At 49.1% G+C, this 20080-nt stretch overlaps 1 protein-coding gene across 4 annotated transcripts in view; it reads left to right on the forward strand.

Moving 5' to 3' along the window:
* Positions 1 to 20080, forward strand: part of UNC13B (unc-13 homolog B) — a 380304-nt gene that overhangs the window by 350964 nt on the left and 9260 nt on the right. For all 4 annotated transcript variants that reach the window (XM_054031597.1, XM_054031595.1, XM_054031596.1 and 1 more), the window contains 3 exons: positions 5362 to 5418; positions 17057 to 17137; positions 17520 to 17667. In XM_054031597.1, the coding sequence (XP_053887572.1) occupies positions 5362 to 5418; positions 17057 to 17137; positions 17520 to 17667 (286 nt within the window). The remainder of the gene's footprint in view (positions 1 to 5361; positions 5419 to 17056; positions 17138 to 17519; positions 17668 to 20080) is intronic.

Raw genomic sequence — 20080 nt, forward strand, 5'->3', positions numbered from 1 at the left:
CGTTGTTCTAAGTCAGCCAAAAAAATGTTGGCATACTGTGGGGCCATGCAGGTACCCATAGCAGTGCCACTGACTTGAAGGTATAAGTTGTTCCCAAATCTGAAGTGGTTGTGGGTGAGGACAAAGCCACAAAGCTCAGCCACCAGGTGTGCCATGGCCTCATCAGGGATACTGTTCCTGACAGCTTGAAGTCCATCCTCATGTGGAATATTGGTGTAAAGAGCTTCTACATCCATGGTGGCCAGGATGGTGTTTTCAGGAAGAACACCAATGCATTGTAGTTTCCTCAGGAAGTCGGTGGTGTCTCGAAGATAGCTGGGAGTGCTGGTAGCATAGGGTCTGAGGAGAAATCACCTACTACAGGACAGGCCTGATCGAATTGGCCCTGTCAACACTGGTTCTCCACTTGCGAAGTAACTTCCTGCTCTCCATGTGTCAGTATATAATGCCTGCATCTGTAACTTTCACTCTATGCATCCGAAGAAGTGAGGTTTTTACTCACGAAAGCTTATGCCCAAATAAATCTGTTAGTCTTTAAGGTGCCACCAGACTCCTTGTTGTTTTTGTAGATACAGACTAACACGGCTACCCCCTGATACTTTACAAACAGAAAGACTGTGGGGTTAGTGACCATCTGCAGACCTGTGTATTGTGTCTCTGTGTTTTGTTACATATGTCAAATCAAGTGGCAGGATGTGTTAAACTTTGGCAGCTTACTCTTCAGAGAGTGTAAATCGGCATTGCCCATTGACGGACAGCAGCTGAGAACCCTGCCTGAACGGCTTTTTTAAAACAATCAAACCATGAACAGAGATTTGAATTATCCCCAGGCTGCAAATGACAGCTGTCTTATGTCTGTGACAGGCGCAGGTATGAAGACCAAGTGAATTTCCGTGGAAAGCGCTAGGAAAATTAGAACTGCTTACATCCTGCACCACTCAGAACTATGGGTGTCACCAGACAGATGGTAGTACTTCCTGTGATGGCCCATGCTCTCTCCCCATGTTCCTCCATAATGCTTTAACCACTTTTGTTCTGGGGATCACCAGGAAATACCAATGTCAAAGGGTTAAAATATAGTAATGTCCGTATAACATGTGGAGGTTCTGCTGGTTCCAGGGATTGCTGCTGAATTTCTGCAGTGACAGTCGGGGATGGTTCATTCCCAAGGTGCTGCACATGGTACAAGGTGTCTCAAGAGAGTTTTGTGGTGGGATGTTTCCTTGCATGGATAAACAGCCTTTTGAGGAGCTGTAGTATCTTGTTTACAAGAGCTGTCTTTGCCTGATGACAGAGCTGTCCATGTTATTTCATTTGGGCGATCCCAACTTTGATGAGAAACTCATTGTAATAACGGAATAACTTCTGTTTGCAAACATACGCTGACAGTGATTGGCATTGATTGGCAGGGATAGTGCCTACTGGGAAAGAAAAATTGGAGACTACTTATCTGAGCAGCTTTGTTCCAGGAAGCATTCTGAGTCACTGGGTATTGCTCAGTGTTTCAGACCTGGCCTACTTAGGAGCCTGCAGCAGGAATGCTACGTGCCTTGGCTGGCTAATGTTGTTGTTCAAACTCGTATTGAAAAATTCCAAAGAGGAATGACAGAACTGAACTGTGAAATATTAATATTTAAATAGCATTTTGGGGCTGCTCATTTGAAATGTCTTGTAACTTGATTTAGAAGAAGTGTGTGCTCTTCTGCTTAGCTCAGCACGTGCTGAAACCTTAAGAACCTCTTGGAAGTAAAAATGAACTCCAGAAATCACACAGCATTTACCATTTGACCATAAATGCTGATCAAAAGCCCTAAGTGCAGTCACACACATCGGTCAGGTATTGCAGCAGTGTGATTAGTTAGCAGCAATGGTAAAAGCTACTAGGATATACCTTTCTTACTCCTGGGGTAATTCTGCGCTACTGCGCATGCGCAGAATTCATGTCCCCTGCAGATTCCTTTGCTTCCCCGCAGAAAAAAGACTTTGACAGGGAAGCAAAGGGAAGCTGCAAGAGCAGTTACGCACCACTCCCTAGCTGCGCAGGTATATTGTTTCAGGCACCCAGAGCAGCTGGCGAAGAGGTAAATCACCGCAGGGCTAGGAACACCCCAGCTAGTAGCTCCTACCCTGATCCGGGATCAGCTGCTAGTCCTGGCTGGGCTGGAGGCAGGAGAGGACAAGACTTCCTCTTCCCCTGCAAGGAGTGGCTGGGGCTGTCAGACTCACCCCCAGAAACCTCCCCCAGCTGCAGGAAGTTCAGCCGCCTCCCCTGCTTCCTGCCCCCATCGCTCCTCAGCTGCAGGGGAGGGGTCACTGTATGGGGAGCTGCTCCCCCATCTGCCCAACCCCCGTGCATCTGGACTTCTCATACCCAGACACCCCCACCAAGCCTCACCCCACATCCAGAACCGCCCTAGTCCTCCATATCTGAACCCTAGCCCAGTGAACCTCAATCCCTGAATCTGGAGCCCCCCTGCACCCAGACACTCTGCCTTGGGACTCCCACCCCTGCACCCAGACCACCCCCCACTGAGCTCCCTGCACTCAAATCCCCACCCTGATGAGTCCCACCCCCACATTCAGACCCCCATACCCCTGACCCCCAACTAGCTGCCCCTAGACCCCCACCTCACCAAGCTTCACTCCCCCAGACCCCTCTACTTCAGAGACAGCTTACAAAATACAGAGTTAAATGGCTGGGGGAAGGGATATAAGAGACAAGCCAAGTGATCAGGGTGGCAGCAGACATGCAGTGTCTCTGACAGAGTCATAGAGTTTAAGGCCAGAAGGGACCACCAGATCATCCAGTCTGACTACCTGTATTTCACAGGCCACCAGCACCACCCACATGCTAAACCCAACCATCAGAATTAGATCCAAATATCACAGCCCATAGGAGACTAGGCTATGATGTGCCACAGGCAGAGAATGGGAGAGATTGAGATACACCCGCACCAAAGACCCCACAATGGCAGAGAAACATTGAAGTGAGATGTACCCAAATAATTCTGGCTAGTGACCTGCAACCCCACATGGCAGAAGAAGGTTTAAAAAAAACCACAGGTCACTGCCAGTCTGACCTGAGGGAAAATTCCTTCCTGACCCCACATATTGTGATCAGTCAGACCCTGAGCACATGAGCAAGAACCAGCCAAGCATCTGAGAGAGAGAATGCTCAGTGCCACCTCAGATCCCTGACACTCCCCATCCAATGTCCCATCTCCAGCTGTGGCCATCCCTGATGCTTCAGAGAGAGAAAACAAAGCACATACCACCAGAGTACCTGGGGGACAGGGATCCCTTCCTGACCCCTGCAGGTGACCAGCTGGAGCCCTGAAGCATGAGCTTCAGAACATAAGCCATAAACCAGAAGGCGCCCCCCGGGCTGTCAAGCCCTGCCCCCTACCAACATAAGAACGGCCATACTGGGTCAGACCAAAGGCCCATCTAGCCCAGTTCCTGTCTTCCCACAGTGGCCAATGCCAGGTGCCCCAGGGGGAATGAACAGAACAGGGAATCATCAAGTGATCCATCCCCTGTCGCCCATTCCCAGCTTCTGGCATCACAAGCAACCCCATCCCACAATCACTCATACATTTGTCCAGCTTTCTCTCAAAACTAGTTAAGTTGTTTGCCCCACTGACCCCTTTGGGAGGCTGCTCCAGAGCCTCCCTCCTCTGCCGGTTAGAAACATCATCGAATTTCCAGCCTGAATTTGTTCATGGCCAGTTTATCCTCATTTATTCTTGTGCCAAGACTTTCCTTCAGCTTCAATAGCTCTGCTCTCCTTGGTGTTTTTACCCCCTCCCCCCACCCGGATGTATTTATACAGTGCAATCAGATTCCCTCTCAGCCGCCTTTTTGCTCAACTACACTAGCCAAACTCTTCCTCCAAACTCTTAGCACTAGGATTGTTTGGTTTGGTGACTCTCCGGGTGGAAGGATGAGAGCGAAGGGATTACTGAAGTACGGAAGACTAGTGGGTAAAGGGGTAGGGAGGGGAGGTGGTGAAGGAAAATAATGTACAGCATGAGGGGCTCATTAGAGCTATTTGGAAACATATGGGACTTGTAGAAATTGCCGAGTACACCAACAATCCCAAGGACAGGGCTAGCTTCACTGGACTTCCTTTTGAACTGGTGGATGGTGTTCATTCGGAAAAGTAACTGAAACAAAATTAAACAGTGGTGCCCTAATTATCATTTACTGGCCTGCAGGGACTAGGGTCCAGTTCCCCATTCCAGGGGACGATCCTCCCAGCACAGTTCAGGCCTCACTGAGCAAGAAAGGGGGAAATTCAACTGGAGAAGCCTGGACATTTACAGCCTCCTCCCGACAGCGCCTGCCAGAGTGGAAGAGCGTGCAACGGAGAGCGGAGGGAATTCACAACTAGCGCGAGAGTAGGTTGGATTCCTCAGGCTCTCCACTGAACAGGCCCTTTGTCCAGGGAGGAGGCGAAAACACAGGGAGAGGAAGAAAATAATTTCAAGCACATCCCATAAAGGATCTTAGGAGCAATGGGTGGCAATAACTGTCTGGTTGCTTGTAGCCTTACTCATTTTGTATAGGACTCCAGTATCCGGGTGATAGGTGCATTAGAGAAGGATGGAAAGATGCTACGGCAGAGGAAAAGGATCAGCATTCGTTATGCTGCAATGTATCTGGCTCCAAGTCACATTTCCCAGCACCAGGGCTCCAGCTTCCTTCCTCATTGTGTCATTGTTCACAGGACACAAGTAAACCATGGTGAGGGAACAGGGGATGTCTAGGTGCCGATCTGTTCATGTTTGTGAATAAGGAATTTTTAGAGTATTCCACTAGACTGGGCCTCCCTGTTTTCTGCCTGAGATAATACACTAAAAACCAAACCAATCAAATTGGGGGGCTAACATGTGCTTACCCCCACTGTGCTGCATGTCTACACGAAAGTTCTAACTAACAATGTGATCTGCGCTTAGTTTCTAGTCAACTCCATAAAAGCTTTGTACTCCCAGATCTGTAGGTCTGGCTGTAATAGAGCGTCCAGTGGAGGGTAATACAATGTATTCACTGTCTGTTTGTGTGTAATCCAGCTGGATGTGTCATTGGTTTAAATAGGTGGTTTCTGCACGTGAGAACTAGCAGTGTACCGCAGCCTGCAGGAGCGCTGTATGTGGCTGTCCACAGGAAGGCTGCTCTTTACTCTAGCTAACAAATGTGTTCCTTGGAAAGGGAGGAAAACAACACTAGCATGTCTGGCCCTGGGTTGGTTATGTCAAGATCACTGGACCAGCTTGATTTGCACCTTTTTCCTTTACTTGCTCAAAAATTGATTTCTAATCTTTCTCTCCTTTCTTCCACTTTGACTTCTTGCAATCATAGGGTACGCAGTTGATTTTCAGTGCTGCTAAGGAACTGGGACACTTGTCAAAGTTGAAGGTACTGGTGTTGTGTGTGGCTTGCATTTATGTCCTTGTATACAAACATGAAAGTGCAGTAGTGCATAGCATGTGTTCTGTGTCTCCCCCTGTCTGTGACTGGCAATGTGCCCCTTAGAGTACATGCTACTAACATGAGTGCTACGCTTAGATTTACTGCATGGCTTTACATTTACAATAGATTTAATTATTTGCATGTTCAGTATAACAAGTGAACAATCGGTAATTTATTTTAAAAGGAAAAAGAAAAAACACTGAGAATCCATCCAATTCCTCTACATGTACTTGTGCAATAGAAAATGCCAAGTTTTCGCTTTGAGCTCTTTTATAAATAGTAATGAACACTGGTAATAAATGAATATCAATAGGAATGTAGGCTGCATTAGCTATTGACCAAGGAATCGTTTCTGAATTGGACTCATTGATATGAAAATAACTGTCACTTCTTAGAGCAGAGCTGAACTGTGCCCAGACATTCTGACTGCGTGGGCTCTCTGTTGCTGGAAGTTGGCATTTAGCATGCAGGCTGATCGGATGTGCTTTGACGGCACCGTAGGTGACATGAGTGTCACTAAGTGCACGCTGCCTGACGGTGAGCCAATCAAGCATTGCTCCAGGGGTCACCACAAGAATGATATGCAAATAGAGAGATGGAGATGCTTTATACCGGTCAGGCCCTTCTGAGTAAAAAGAAGAACAGGAGTACTTGTGGCACCTTAGAGACTAACAAATTTATTAGAGCATAAGCTTTCGTGGACTACAGCCCACTTCTTCGGATGCATATAGAATGGAACATATAATGAGGAGATATATATACACACATACAGAGAGCATAAACAGGTGGGAGTTGTCTTACTAACTCTGAGAGGCCAATTAATTAAGAGAAAAAAAAAAAAAAAAACTTTTGAAGTGATAATCAAGCTAGCCGAGTACAGACAGTGTGATAAGAAGTGTGAGAGTACTTACAAGGGGAGATAGTCAACGTTTGTAATGGCTCAGCCATTCCCAGTCCTTATTCAAACCGGAGTTAATTGTGTCTAGTTTGCATATCAATTCTAGCTCTGCAGTCTCTCTTTGGAGTCTGTTTTTGAAGTTTTTCTGTTGTAATATAGCCACCCGCAGGTCTGTCACTGAATGACCAGACAGGTTAAAGTGTTCTCCCACTGGTTTTTGAGTATTTTGATTCCTGATGTCAGATTTGTGTCCATTAATTCTTTTGCGTAGAGACTGTCCGGTTTGGCCAATGTACATGGCAGAGGGGCATTGCTGGCACATGATGGCATAGATCACATTGGTAGATGTGCAGGTGAACGAGCCCCTGATGGTATGGCTGATGTGATTAGGTCCTATGATGATGTCACTTGAATAGATATGTGGACAGAGTTGGCATCGGGGTTTGTTACAAGGATAGGTTCCTGGGTTAGTGGTTTTGTTCAGTGATGTGTGGTTGCTGGTGAGTATTTGCTTTAGGTTGGGGGGTTGTCTGTAAGCGAGGACAGGTCTGTCTCCCAAGATCTGTGAGAGTAAAGGATCATCTTTCAGGATAGGTTGTAGATCTCTGATGATGCGCTGGAGAGGCTTTAGTTGGGGGCTGAAGGTGACAGCTAGTGGTGTTCTGTTATTTTCTTTGTTGGGCCTGTCTTGTAAGAGGTGACTTCTGGGTACTCGTCTGGCTCTGTCAATCTGTTTTTTCACTTCAGCAGGTGGGTATTGTAGTTTTAAGAATGCTTGATAGAGATCTTGTAGGTGCTTGTCTCTATCGGAGGGATTGGAGCAAATGCGGTTATATCTTAGAGCTTGGCTGTAGACAATGGATCGTGTGGTGTGTCCTGGATGGAAGCTGGAGGCATGTAGGTAAGTGTAGCGGTCAGTAGGTTTCCGGTATAGGGTGGTATTGATGTGACCATCGCTTATTAGCACAGTAGTGTCCAGGAAATGGACCGCTTGTGTGGATTGATCTAGGCTGAGGTTGATGGTGGGATGGAAATTATTGAAATCATGGTGAAATTCCTCAAGGGCTTCTGAGTATGATTTAACCTTGCTACAGAAAAACTCGTGTGCAAGAGAAGCTGCAAATGAGGAATCGCAACATACGAAATGATCAGTTGTGTAGCAGGGAGGATTGGCAGGAAGCTGAACTTGGTACAAGATGCTAATTCCAGAGCGCTTTCCAATGCAACGAGCATTTTTCTGACTGAATCAATGTATTTTAAACATGTTCCGTTAACATTGTTTCCCTGCCATTAAAATTCAGTTGCCTTGTGCATGTATCACGTTTGTTACACTTATTGACACAAGATGCTAATGGACTGCGACTGCATCTGTTTTCTTTCTTCTCCATCAGTGTCTACCCTGCATCTCGGGACTCTTATCTCTTTCCTTGAGGCACCCAGGTTTTTCAGGAGCCCCTCGGGTTCCTCTGTGGCAGAACTCAAAGCTCAGATTCCTGTGCTGGGGGCTGTGCTGTGCTACTTTGCCTGCAGCTGTGAGGCATCTAAGCTGTCTGCCTCCTTTCATCCTAGTACCCATGGTTGCAGATTTCAGCGGTAGCTCAGCAGAGGGGCAGCAACTGAGCTTGGGGCAGCCAGCTGGCCAAAGGCTTCAAGAGGATGCGGGACAGTCCTCCTTGTCTTCTCAAGTCACTGGGTCACATGGAGGGCCTTTGCCATTCAGAAAGCTGCTGTGAACATAAATCTGAAATGACACAAACATTCTGCTAACTGCTATTGCCTGTAAATCTGTTGGATGTAAGTTCAGTGAAATGGAATTTTTTTTTGTACAAAGGACTTCGTTTTCAGACTTGCACATGCCTCATTTGCATAGATGCACATTCAGTGTTCCTGTGCAGCCCCTGATTTGCACGCCCACGGACTTCTGTGCACACACAAGTCCAGGATGACAGGGGAGACGTCTACTGAACTTCAGTAATGTGCATGTTAGCTGCACACGAAAGTGTACGTGCACTCGTCTGTATCTGTCCCAGAGGCATTAGTTGCTCTTTGAGTGATTGCTCATGTGCATTTCAATAGGAGTGTGTGCGCACCGCGTGCACCATCGTCGGAAGATTTTTCCCGTCGGGTCGGCTGTGGAGACCCCTGGAGTGGCGCCTTTATGGTGGTGTATATAGGTCCCTGCCGACCCACCGCCTGCTCAGTTCCTTCATGCCGCCAGTGATGGTCATTGGAGCATAGAATCATAGAATATCAGGGTTGGAAGGGACCTCAGGAGGTCATCTAGTCCCACCCCCTGCTCAAAGCAGGACCAATTCCCAACTAAATCATCCCAGCCAGGGCTTTGTCAAGCCAGGCCTTAAAAACCTCTAAGGATGGAGATTCCACCACCTCCCTAGGTAACCCATTCCAGTGCGTCACCACCCTCCTAGTGAAAAAGTTTTTCCTAATATCCAGCCTAGACCTCCCGCACTGCAACTTGAGACCATTGCTCCTTGTTCTGTCATCTGCCACCATTGAGAACAGCCGAGCTCCATCCTCTTTGGAACCCCCCTTCAGGTAATTGAGGGCTGCTATCAAATCCCCCTCACTCTTCTCTTCTGCAGACTAAATAACCCCAGTTCCCTCAGCCTCTCCTCATAAGTCATGTGCCCCAGACCCATGATCATTTTTGTTGCCCTCCGCTGGCCTCTTTCCAGTTTGTCAACATCCTTTTTGTAGTGGGGGGCCCAAAACTGGACACAGTACTCCAGATGTGGCCTCACCAGTGCCAAATACAGGAGAATAATCACTTCCCTCGATCTGCTGGCAATGCTCCTACTAAAGCAGCCCAATATGCCGTTGACCTTCTTGGCAACAAGGGCACACTGCTGACTCGTATCCAGCTTCTCATCCACTGTGATCCCCAGGTCCTTTTCTGCAGTACTGCTGCTTAGCCACTTGGTCCCTAGTCTGTAACAGTGCATGGGATTCTTCCATCCTAAGTGCAGGACTCTGCACTTGTCCTTGTTGAACCTCATCAGGTTTCTTTTGGCCCAATCCTCCAATTTGTCTAGGTCCCTCTGTATCCTATCCCTACCCTCCAGGGTATCTACCTCTTCTCTCCCCCCCTCCCCCCCAGTTTAATGTCATCCACGAACTTGCTGAGGGTGCAGTCCACGCCATCCTCCAGATCATTAATGAAGATATTGAACAAAACTGGCCCCAGGACCGACGCCCGGGACACTCCACGTGATACCGGCTGCCAACTAGGCATGGAGCAGCTCAGTCTCTTGCATTCGCAAGTGCCTACCTAGTGGTTCCCTTTTCTTCCTTGTACATAGTCGTTAGTTCGTTATATACTAGTTTGTAGATAGTTGAACTTACTTTGGGGGGCTTCCCGGCACCCTAGTTTCCCCAGGCACTGGGGCATGCCTCGGTCGCAGGGGTTTAAGGTATGTGAGAGGTGTGTGAAACCTATGCCCACAGGCGATCCGCACACTGCTTGTCTCAAGTGTTCAGGAGAGGGCCATCAGACAGATAAGTACCCAATTTGCAGGAGCTTTAGATCCAGGACTGTTGTTTGAAGCTCCTCCTGATGGAGTCAGCCCTCTGCCCACAGCCAGCACCAGAAGGGGCACCGGCATCATCGGTGCAAAGCGCCCCGGCCTCGGTGCGGGATGTTCCGGCACTGAGGAAGGACTCCTCCAAGGAGCACCTGCACCGCTCCCTGAGTCGTAAGGCTACTGCTATCAGGCGGCACCGCATAAGAAAAAGAAGGCAGACAGGACTCGTTCCCCTGTCAAGAAGCTGCGAGGGGATTCCAGCAGGGTGCGTCCTCCCGTGGGACACCCATGGTCTGGGCCTCAAGACCCAGCACCATTGACTCTGGCCCCAACAGGAGGCCCATCAAGTCCAGTGCTGGTAGACGCCCTGACTTGGGAAGATCTGGAGGAAGAGCTCGACCTTCCCGCCACACCGGATACCTACGAGGCAGCACGGGACCTCATTGCCATGATGGCACGGGCCCCGGCACCACAAGCCCAGGCACCGGTGACAGAACCGGCTGCAGCATCTATCCCAGCGCCGCATGTGGCTCCAGCACCCTTTGCGGCACTGATGGTGGCACTGCCTCTCGTTCATCATTGTGGCAAGTCTATGATGCTACCGCGCCGCTCACCATCTTCCCCGGTACTGGTCGGGCACAGACTACTCTTCCGAGTCAGATGCCGAGTCTTCTGTATCTTGTCGCAGCCACTACTGCTCCCAGTCACAGCACTGCATGGGTGGAATCATCGACACCGGCAGTCGCCTGGCAGGGCCCAGTCCAATGGCCTTTTTGGACTCCTTAGGCCTACCATCAGGCTCAGGGCTCCAGGCCGGCATCAGTGGCATCTGCACCCCATGCCCCCCACTCAGCAACGTCGCTGGCCTGAACACCCCCAGGGCTCCTGAAGACTCCGCACATGACAGGGACTCTGGGCTGTCACGTTCAGGCACAGCACCTGAACCAGCACCATCAGTGACACTAGAGCCACCTCCAGTCACAGGAGGCTCCGAGGCACCTGACCCGACCTCCAGAGAGCCAGAAGGGCAGGAAGATCATGTCCCATGGGCCTTCCCCTTCTTCTCACCAGATGAGGCGATGGCGGGCACCACCACCACCCTTCCGGCAATGGACACCAGGACCGCCTTAGGGGGGTGGCCCCAAACCTCAATCTCCAGGCAGAGGAGGTCATGGAGGAGTCTGACCCGATGGTGGACATCCTTGCCTTGGAGGGTCCTTCTAGGGTGGCCTTGCCCCTAATAAGAACTATCCAAAACACCACTAAGGTGCTCTGGCAGACCCCGGCCTCTATACCACCCACCGCTAAAGGGGTCGAAAGACGCTATTTTGTGCCGCAGAAAGGGTACGAACACCTTTTCACCCATCCACAATCGGGGACTCTGGTGGTCGATGCAGCAAATCACAAAGATAGGCAAGGACAGCCGGGTCCTGCGCCTGAGTCACGGGACGCTAAGAAGCTGGACCTTTTCGGCTGGAAGGTCTACTTGACTGGGGGGTTCCAGCTTCAAATGGCCAACCAGCAAGCGGTACTCAACCGCTATGGCTTTCAACTCGTGGAGCTCATTGGCAAAGTTCCAGGTGTTGCTCCTGCCTGACTCGCGCAAGGAGTTTAGCACACTCCTTGAGGAGAGTAGGGTGGTCTCCAGAGCCTCCCTACAGGCTGCGTTAGATGCGGCGGACTCGGCGGCTCAGACCATGGCCACCGCCATTACAATGAGGCGCAGTGCGTGGCTCCAGGTGTCAGGAATACCACCGGAGGTCCAGAACACGATTCAGGACCTACCCTTTGACTGTGGGCTTGTTTGCCCAAACTATAGATTCTCGCCTGCAAAGTCTTAAGGACTCCTGGGCAACTTTGTAGTCTTTGGGGATCCACACCCCTGCACCTCAAAGAAAGCCTTTCAAGCCTCAGCCCCCCATTCCGCTTCTACTCTGGGCTTCCTAGGCAAGACTTGTCAAGGAGTCGGGGCAGAAATAATAGGAGGTACCCGCCACAGTCCTCCTCAGGCCAAGGCCAGGGTTTGGCCAAACAACCCCCTGGCCCAAAGCCAAACTTCTGAAGATGCGCCCGAGGACGGAGCATCAGTTTCAGTCTCTGATCTGTACACTTCCCCCACTCCCCCCTTTGTGAATCGACTCTCCCACTTCTATTGTGCTTGGTCCCAGATCATGTCAGATCGCTGAGTCCTCAGCACGGTAGAAGTGGGATATTCTATCCAATTCTGTTCCCTCCCACCCACCTTCCCCGTCCCTCTTCAGGGACCCTTCTCACAAACAACTCCTCTTGCAGGAGGTGCATTCACTTCTCGCTCTAGGGGCAACAATTCCTCAGGAGTTCAGGGGCAAGGAGTCCTATTCCCGATATTTCCTCATCCCCAAGGCCAAGGGTGGGCTCTGCGAGACCTCAACGCATTCATAAGAAAAGTGAAGTTTCACTTGATCTCTCTGGCCGCCATTATTCCTTCCCTGGATCCAGGGGGACTGGTACACTGCCCTCAACTTCAAAGATGCGTACGTCCATATATCCATTATCCCGGCCCACAGACGATTCCTCAGGTTCGTGGTCAGTGGCCAGCACTACCAGTTCAGGGTGCTCCCGTTCGGGCTCTCAGCAGCCCCCCCGGGTATTCACCAAGTGTATGGCGGTCGTGACAGCCTTCCTCCGCAAACGCCAGGTGCAAGTGTTCCCATACCTGGACGACTGGCTCGTCAAGGCCGAATCACAAGCACAGGCTGCAGAGCATGTGTCCCTGGCCTGAGCCACAGACTGGGCCTCCTATTGAATGTGCCCAAATGCACACTGGCCCCGACGCAGAGAATAGAGTTCAGAGGGGCTCTCTTGAACTCCATGCAGGCCAGGGCATTCCTGTCTGAGCTGTGCTTCCAAGCGCTCATGGACATTGTCGAAAACCTTTGCCGGTTTCCCACAATCACGGCCAGAAATTGCATGAAGCTATTGGGGCATATGGGAGCCTGCACATATGTGGTCCAGCACACCAGGTTACGCCTTCGGCCCCTCCAGGCATGGGTGCCCAGGCCGGCCAGGGACCCACTGGACACGATAGTTACCCTCCCCCCTCGCATCCTCGAATCTGTCCACTAGTGGCTGCAGCACCAGTGGTCTGTGTGGGAGTACCCTTTACCAAACCCCAACTTGGTCACGGACACCTCGGTGCTCGGTTGGGGAGCGCACCTGGGCAATATCAGAACCCACGGCCTATGGTCCCATGCAGAACTATCACTGCATATCAACATAAGGGAGCTGAGGACGGTTCGTCTGGCATGCCAAGCATTTCAGGCCCGCTTTCAGGGCGCGTGTGTGTTGGTACGACCTGGCAAAACTTCCAGCCCCTCCGCTTACGGCGCATTACACGAGGTAGCACTCCACGACGCAGGTGTCATCCACAGCGTTCCTGGTGCAGGTCCCTATCCAGGACATATACAAGGCAACAACATGGTCTTCCATCCACACTTTCACATCACACTAAGCCATTACCCAGCAGGTGAGGGGCGATACAGCCTTTGGCAGGGCAGTCCTGCACTCAACAACCAGGTGAACTCCAACCCCTCCCCCCAAGGGAAACTGCTTGGGAGTCACCTATGGGAATGCACATGAGCAATCACTGGAAGAAGAAAAAACGGTTACTTACCTCTCGTAAGTGTTGTTCTCTGAGATGTTGCTCATGTCCATTCTAAATCCCTCCCCTCTGTTGGAGTATTCCTGCAAGAAGGAACTGAGCAGACGGCAGGTCGGCAGGGACCTATATACGCTTCCATAAAGGTGCCACTCCAGGGGTCTCCACCGCCGACCTGACGGGTACCGCTAGGGGAAAAACCTTCCGACGGTCGTGCACATGGCACGCGCGCACCTATTGGAATGGGCATGAGCAACACATCTCGAAGAGTAACAGTTACGAGAGGTAGGGAACTGTTTTTTCTAAGAGATAGAGCACTGAATCCAAATGAGCTTTGTCAGAAGAGCAAAGGTTCCAAAGGGGTGTCCGTTCTGCAGGCCTGAGTAGCTGTAATCACTATGTTTAGGACTAAAAGAGAGAGCACGAATGAAAGGCCATGCTGAGCCCCCTCGGCTTCTCTGCCATTTGGCAGGATGCTTAGGGGATCCGAACCACTCCTTGCATTTTTAATACAAAAAGGAAAGGCTAAAGAAAGCGCAGGCATGTCTAGTAACTCAGCTGAAAAACTGAAGCTGGCAAACTGGACAACAGTGGTCTCTTGTCCTGCTGATGAATCGAGTCGTGTTTTAGAGTAATGTCACGGTCCGAAAAGTGACCATGAAAATGGCTCATTGGTAATATGCATATTTGATTCCCAGGTATCTTCTAAACGTCATCTGCTCGGTTTGCTGAATAGAAACCAGTTTTTCCTGCTGTCTGTGCTTGAGCCCCTATACAGCGTCCATGGAGCAGGGAGCTTGCGGGCTGCTCTGGGACAACGGGGACAGAATGGCCAGCTCAGTTCTGACTCCAGATCTTTGTTGCTGACGCTGCTGTCTGGAGCAAGGAAGAATGCAGCTGGCTCTTTCTTGTGCAGTCAGTGAAATTGTGTTCTCACTTGAAATCTTTTAATGAAGTGTTTTTATTGTGTTTGCAAAGTGCTCCTGGCTTGCAAGGCCACACCTCTTGTGCTCTGTTATGGAAGCGATGGTGGCTGATGAAAATAAGCTGCGTATGCAGGAGATGAAGATCACAGGCAACTCTTTGACTGCAGATGTTGCGATGCTGAAGCTCTTGGGCTGATAAATCCATGTAACATAGTTAGATATTGCTTACTCTGAAGACCTCCATGTGGAAGCAGACACATGTTACTCCCCAAATGGTCACGTGGACCAAGGTCCGTTTCAGTAGCAGCTCAAACATCAGAGAAGAAGAAGCGTTTCAAAGGTTTAGGAGAAAGAAAGACTGATCTCCTAGTATGGGCTCCAAAGGTAGGGAATCTCCCAACTGGCAGACGGACTTAGGAGCCGTTTCAACAGGACTTAGCAGCAGACAAGAGAGCTGCTCTATGTTCTGGAAATACCACTACCTTGATTAAACAAGCCCAGTCCCAGGATAGGGTAGCCGGGTGCTCTAGACGAATGAGATGCTTATTCTGAGACTGAGTGAAGAGAATGCTTTGCCCTCTGTGTACAGGAATGTGAAGCAGCATCAGCTTCAACTGACCTACTTGCAGCTCATAAGAGAAACTGAAGGAAAACTTCCGGTTCCTTAGCGGAAGAAATGCTGTTCAACACTGGCCTGGAGAAGAGACTGCTGTGGTCTCACTGGGTAGCTCCACACATCGGTGCTGCTCTGGGATGCAGCATTAGAACCTGTTAAAGGGCAAACCAGTAACTGTGTGAATCCTAAACCAGAAGCACCTGCCCCATCCCGGAGCTAGGCATGCAGGCAAAGATTTTCAAATCAGGGGTCTAAAGTTTTGGCTGCTTCCATTTATACTAAAAGACCTGACAAAGAGGACTAACTTCTTTTTTTTTTTTTTTCTTCTTCCTCAAAGCATGGAGCACCCAATAACTACCATGGACTTCAATGGGAGCCACTGGGCACCAGCACTCTTGAAATACAGGCTACCTAGGTCCATCAATGGCTATTAGCCAGGCTGGGCAGGGATGGTGTCTCTAGCCTCAGTTTGCCAGAAGCTGGGAATGGGCGACAGGGGATGGGTCACTTGATTCCCTGTTCTGTTCATTTCCTCTGGCACTGGCCACTGTCGGAAGACAGGATACTGGGCTGGATGGATCACTGGTGTGACCCGGTCTGGCCGTTCTTATGTTCTGTATGGATGTAGGAGCCGAACTTTGTTTGAAAATCTGGGCCATATGAATCTAGGCCAGCTGTGCGCACATGTTCAGCGCGAGGGCTGAACATATTACTTTGCAACGGTCAAGGGGCCACAATCTATACTGAACTAAAGGAGGAGCCAGGCTCAACCAGATAACAAATGGAACATCAGCCAGGTCAGCCTCTGGAACAAGCACCTGGCAGTAAGAGAACAATACATGTACCTATCTTTGGTCATTATGAAGATTGACTGGGCTCCCATGGCAAATGTTAGAAATACAAGACAGGAACAGGTAGGCTACCTCATGGCTCTGTTTGCTATGAAAGGGACACAGTAGCCAGGCAGGCATGTCTCCCTGAAAGGTGTCATGCAGCAGTCAGAGTTCCCAGTGGGAAAATGTCTGGGTTTTGATAGACCCGATACATTCACAAAATGTGTAGTGGCGATATTGTGTGTAATAAATTGCACTGACTGCTTCCCCTACATATTGACCACGAATGCTGCTGCATTCCAAACCTCTCCGCAGCTCAAATGGCCAAACCACCTGCTGGAGAAAGTCTCCTTCACCTCCCAGAATGTAGAATTTACTCTCCAGACTTACGATGGCCTGAGGCCTAGCCTGCAAAGAGAGAGTGCTTGGCCCGGTGACAGGTCTGCAGGTTGATTGTCTCATGACACTTGACTAGAAATATATTCTATTAACAGTATATTCTAACAGATGGACAATTGGAAAAGGAAGATTTCCAGGGGGATACACAGCACTGATTTTTAGTTGTGGTAGGTCCCAAGATTTCCATATTTTAGGTCATTTTTAGAAGTTTCTAGACTGTATTACTCTTCTTCCTTTGATGATCTGTACTGTTTCACTCGGCACCAGGGCAATCAGCCTGTTTGCATGGAGGGGTATGAAAAATACAGTAGGACCAATAATTTTTTTTCCAAAAAATCTCTCAAGCAGTTTTTCTGTCCAAGTTGTGACACACACACAATACGTCACTGTGGGCTGAAGGTTCTGTTGGTAGTAGTTTTGGGGCGAGCTGCATAATTCATGAGTGACAAGCAAATTTGTCATTAGGGCTTTTCATGACACAGGGCTGCAGAGTACAAGCTTGGATTAAAATGCAAACTGTCGCCATTGTGAATTTACCTCCTTCCCTCTTGTGCACACAACAGAATTGGAGGAAATCTTTTTTTTATCGGTTGCATCAAAGAATGATTCTGAAAGAGTCCCTATCACTCAGTGCCCCCGCCCTGTGTGAATCCAGTGCACCTAGCTTTACTGGGGACTCCCCGGCCTTTGCCACTAGCAGTATAGTAACGTTTGATCTGATGGTTCCTTTCAGGATCACATGGTGAAGGAAGAAACTAGAAGTCTCACTCCAAAGCAGTGTGCGGTTCTGGACCTGGCTCTGGATACTATCAAAGTGAGTGACTCCCCGGACACTGTTCTGGAATGGATCGTGCGTGGCACGTATCTTAGGGAATGATCAGCAATAAGGCACCAGAATGACTCAGGGCTACCAAGTGTGTGGCATAAACCCACTTCCGAAGAGGTGCCCAGTTAAACGCCTACATGGCACTCAGGTCAATAGTACTGTGGAGCCAGCGTATTAAGGGGCCTGTGTGATTGTAGAGTCAGGATCTGACACGGGTGGGGGAGCTGTCGGGGTGAACAATCAGCCACTGCTGCAAAAAATGCTTCACGAAGGTTTCAGCTCCCTCTGCTCTCAGAGGGGCTGCCAGCAGCTTGTCTGTTGCTGGTGGCAGTTTTCCTTTTATGTTGTTGCTTTTACTCTTTGCTCTTAGCAATATTTCCATGCTGGTGGGAACGGTCTAAAGAAAACCTTCTTGGAGAAGAGCCCAGCCCTGCAGTCGCTCCGCTATGCGCTGTCCCTCTACACTCAGACCACAGACACTCTCATCAAAACCTTTGTCCAGACACAGACAGCTCAGGGTAAGGCTCTTTTCTGTCATCAGGAGGGTTGACTAAAGCTCTCCAGTGTGGTGTTAATTGCCATGGCTTGCACTACTGGTTTGCAGCGTCTTTGGCAGTCACGCTCCTGGAAACATAACAGTTTCAGAGCTGCTATTTGCTGGGGTTTCCCTGCTCAATGTTTACATCTTGAGGGAACAGAAATATGTGCAAATTTAACTCCTGGAGGTTTTCTTGCCTGATGCTAATTTCACAGCCAAGCTCCTGGCGCTAAGGTTGGTAAGTGATTGGGGGAAGTGAAATTTGGCGTTATTGTACTGGGAGTTGTACTGTTTTGTGGAAGGTGATTCCAAGCAGGTATCAACCCAGAAGCGGACCACACATAGGTCATAGGTCACTCACCAGCAGCCCAGGCAGTTCTGACTAATCCTGGTTGATAGCAATGCTGAGAGTCACAAGGAGGAGGGCACTCCACTACGAGAATAATGAAGCTGAAGGTCTTGCTTTGTGCCCAGCCAGTATAGGATATATGCTACCTAGATTATTACGTATCTTTATTGCTGGAGGGAAAGACACAGCCGTAGCACAAGTTATTTAGTACGCTGCTGTGATGGCCCACTGGGAGTTCTGTGGAAGCCAGGGTAACACTGCCACGTTGTCACCCAGTACTAATGTGGCTAATGATTTGTTGCTGTGGATCTCTCAGCTGTTCAGAAGCAGTGGTCTCCTCGTTTCTGCACAGAATAGTATCAGTCCATAGCCAGAGGATGTTCATTGGCCCCCTGTGTGGTTTTGTGGTTCTTGCTCATCTCTGGAGAAGGACATGGAAAACCAATGAAACTACCACTAGGCTAAGGTAATATCTTAAGGTTATAGCCTAAGATTTCAGGTTATACCCTGATTTAAATGCAGTCTGTGGGGTGGGACCTCCCATTCCAATGTTGCTGTTAAAAGAAAGTGATGGCTAAAGCCGTGAGAGTCAGACCTGTCTGGGATCTCCATACAGTTCCCTTGCTGCAGGCTTTCCCAAAGAACAAACAATGCAAGCAACTCTGGGGGGTCCCAGGCAGTCTCACCACTTATAGTCCAGTTTCTCCCCACCTCCACCAGTCCTCCAGCAGCCTGGGGTCCCACAGATCATAACATCTGTGCTCTCGTGCTGTCTGACTCTGCCAGCGTGACTCTGCTATCAAGCATGGGATTGGAATGGAGAAGTGGAAGAAGCTCTTCTAAAACATCTTGTTCGCTGCTGTATGGAAGGGGCTAGTCAAAATCTGAATTTTAGAGTATCCACCTCTCTCTGCTTGGAGAATTTGATGACAAAGAGGCAGAAGCAAGAATCCTTTTAAAGTCAAAGTGTCCCTCAGGCAGCTTTCTGTGGGACTGAAACACACTTACAACAAACACCTTTTCTTTTGAGATCTAGATCAGCGGCTCTCAACCTTTCCAGACAACTGTACCCTTTCAGGAGTCTGATTTGTCTTGCGTACCCCCAAGTTTCACCTCACTTAAAAACGACTTGCTTACAAAAGCAGACATACAAATACAAAAGTGTCACAGCACCCTATTACTGAGAAATTGCTGACTTTCTCATTTTACCATATAATTATAAAATCAATCCATTGGAATATAAATATTGTACTTACATTCCAGTGTATAGTATATAGAGCAGTATAAACAAATCTTCGTATGAAATTTTAGTTTGTACTGACTTCACTAGTGTTTTTTACATAGCCTGTTGTAAAACTAGACACACATCGAGATGATTTGATGTATCCCCGGGAAGACCTCTGCGTACCCCAGGTTGAGAACCACTGATCTAGAAACACAATGCATGTCCCTGTTTCAAAGTTACCTAAAGAATCAAGCTACTATCATCAAGGAAAACGCTCCTGTATCTCTGCAAAGCAATGGAGACCTCTGGTGGCCAGACAGAGTAAGCACAGCTGTTATCTACATCAAGATGCCTTTCGCAATGAACTCCAGCGAACAAAATCCTCCAGATGTTGGAGTGAGGGAAATGAGAAGGGACCCATCTTTTTATTAGGTGCCCATACATATGGTAAGAGTCAATTTTGTGGCTCAGTCCAACAAGATGTATAACACAGTTGCCAGTTTTGGTTGGACATATTCCTGGAGATTTCCTTACATAGCATGTTTAATTCCTGGAGACTCCAGGAAAATCTTGGAGGGTTGGCTACCCTAAAAATGAACCAGATTCCGAAATCCCTCTGATTTTGCATTTTATCTACTTTAGCATAGCTTGTCACTGCTGATGCCCTCATCCGTGCCACGTGAAAGCAGACAACTTCACTAAGCCTTATACCCTGCACGTTGTCTGGACATTCCAGGCTGTGGGATGACATTGTGCATTGTCATACCACACTCAGTTATGCTGACCCGCAATGTTCTGGCTGCACTGATGTGTTGTTAA

Source organism: Malaclemys terrapin, chromosome 6 (genome assembly GCF_027887155.1).
Source record: "Malaclemys terrapin pileata isolate rMalTer1 chromosome 6, rMalTer1.hap1, whole genome shotgun sequence".
NCBI classification, from domain to species: domain Eukaryota; kingdom Metazoa; phylum Chordata; order Testudines; family Emydidae; genus Malaclemys; species Malaclemys terrapin.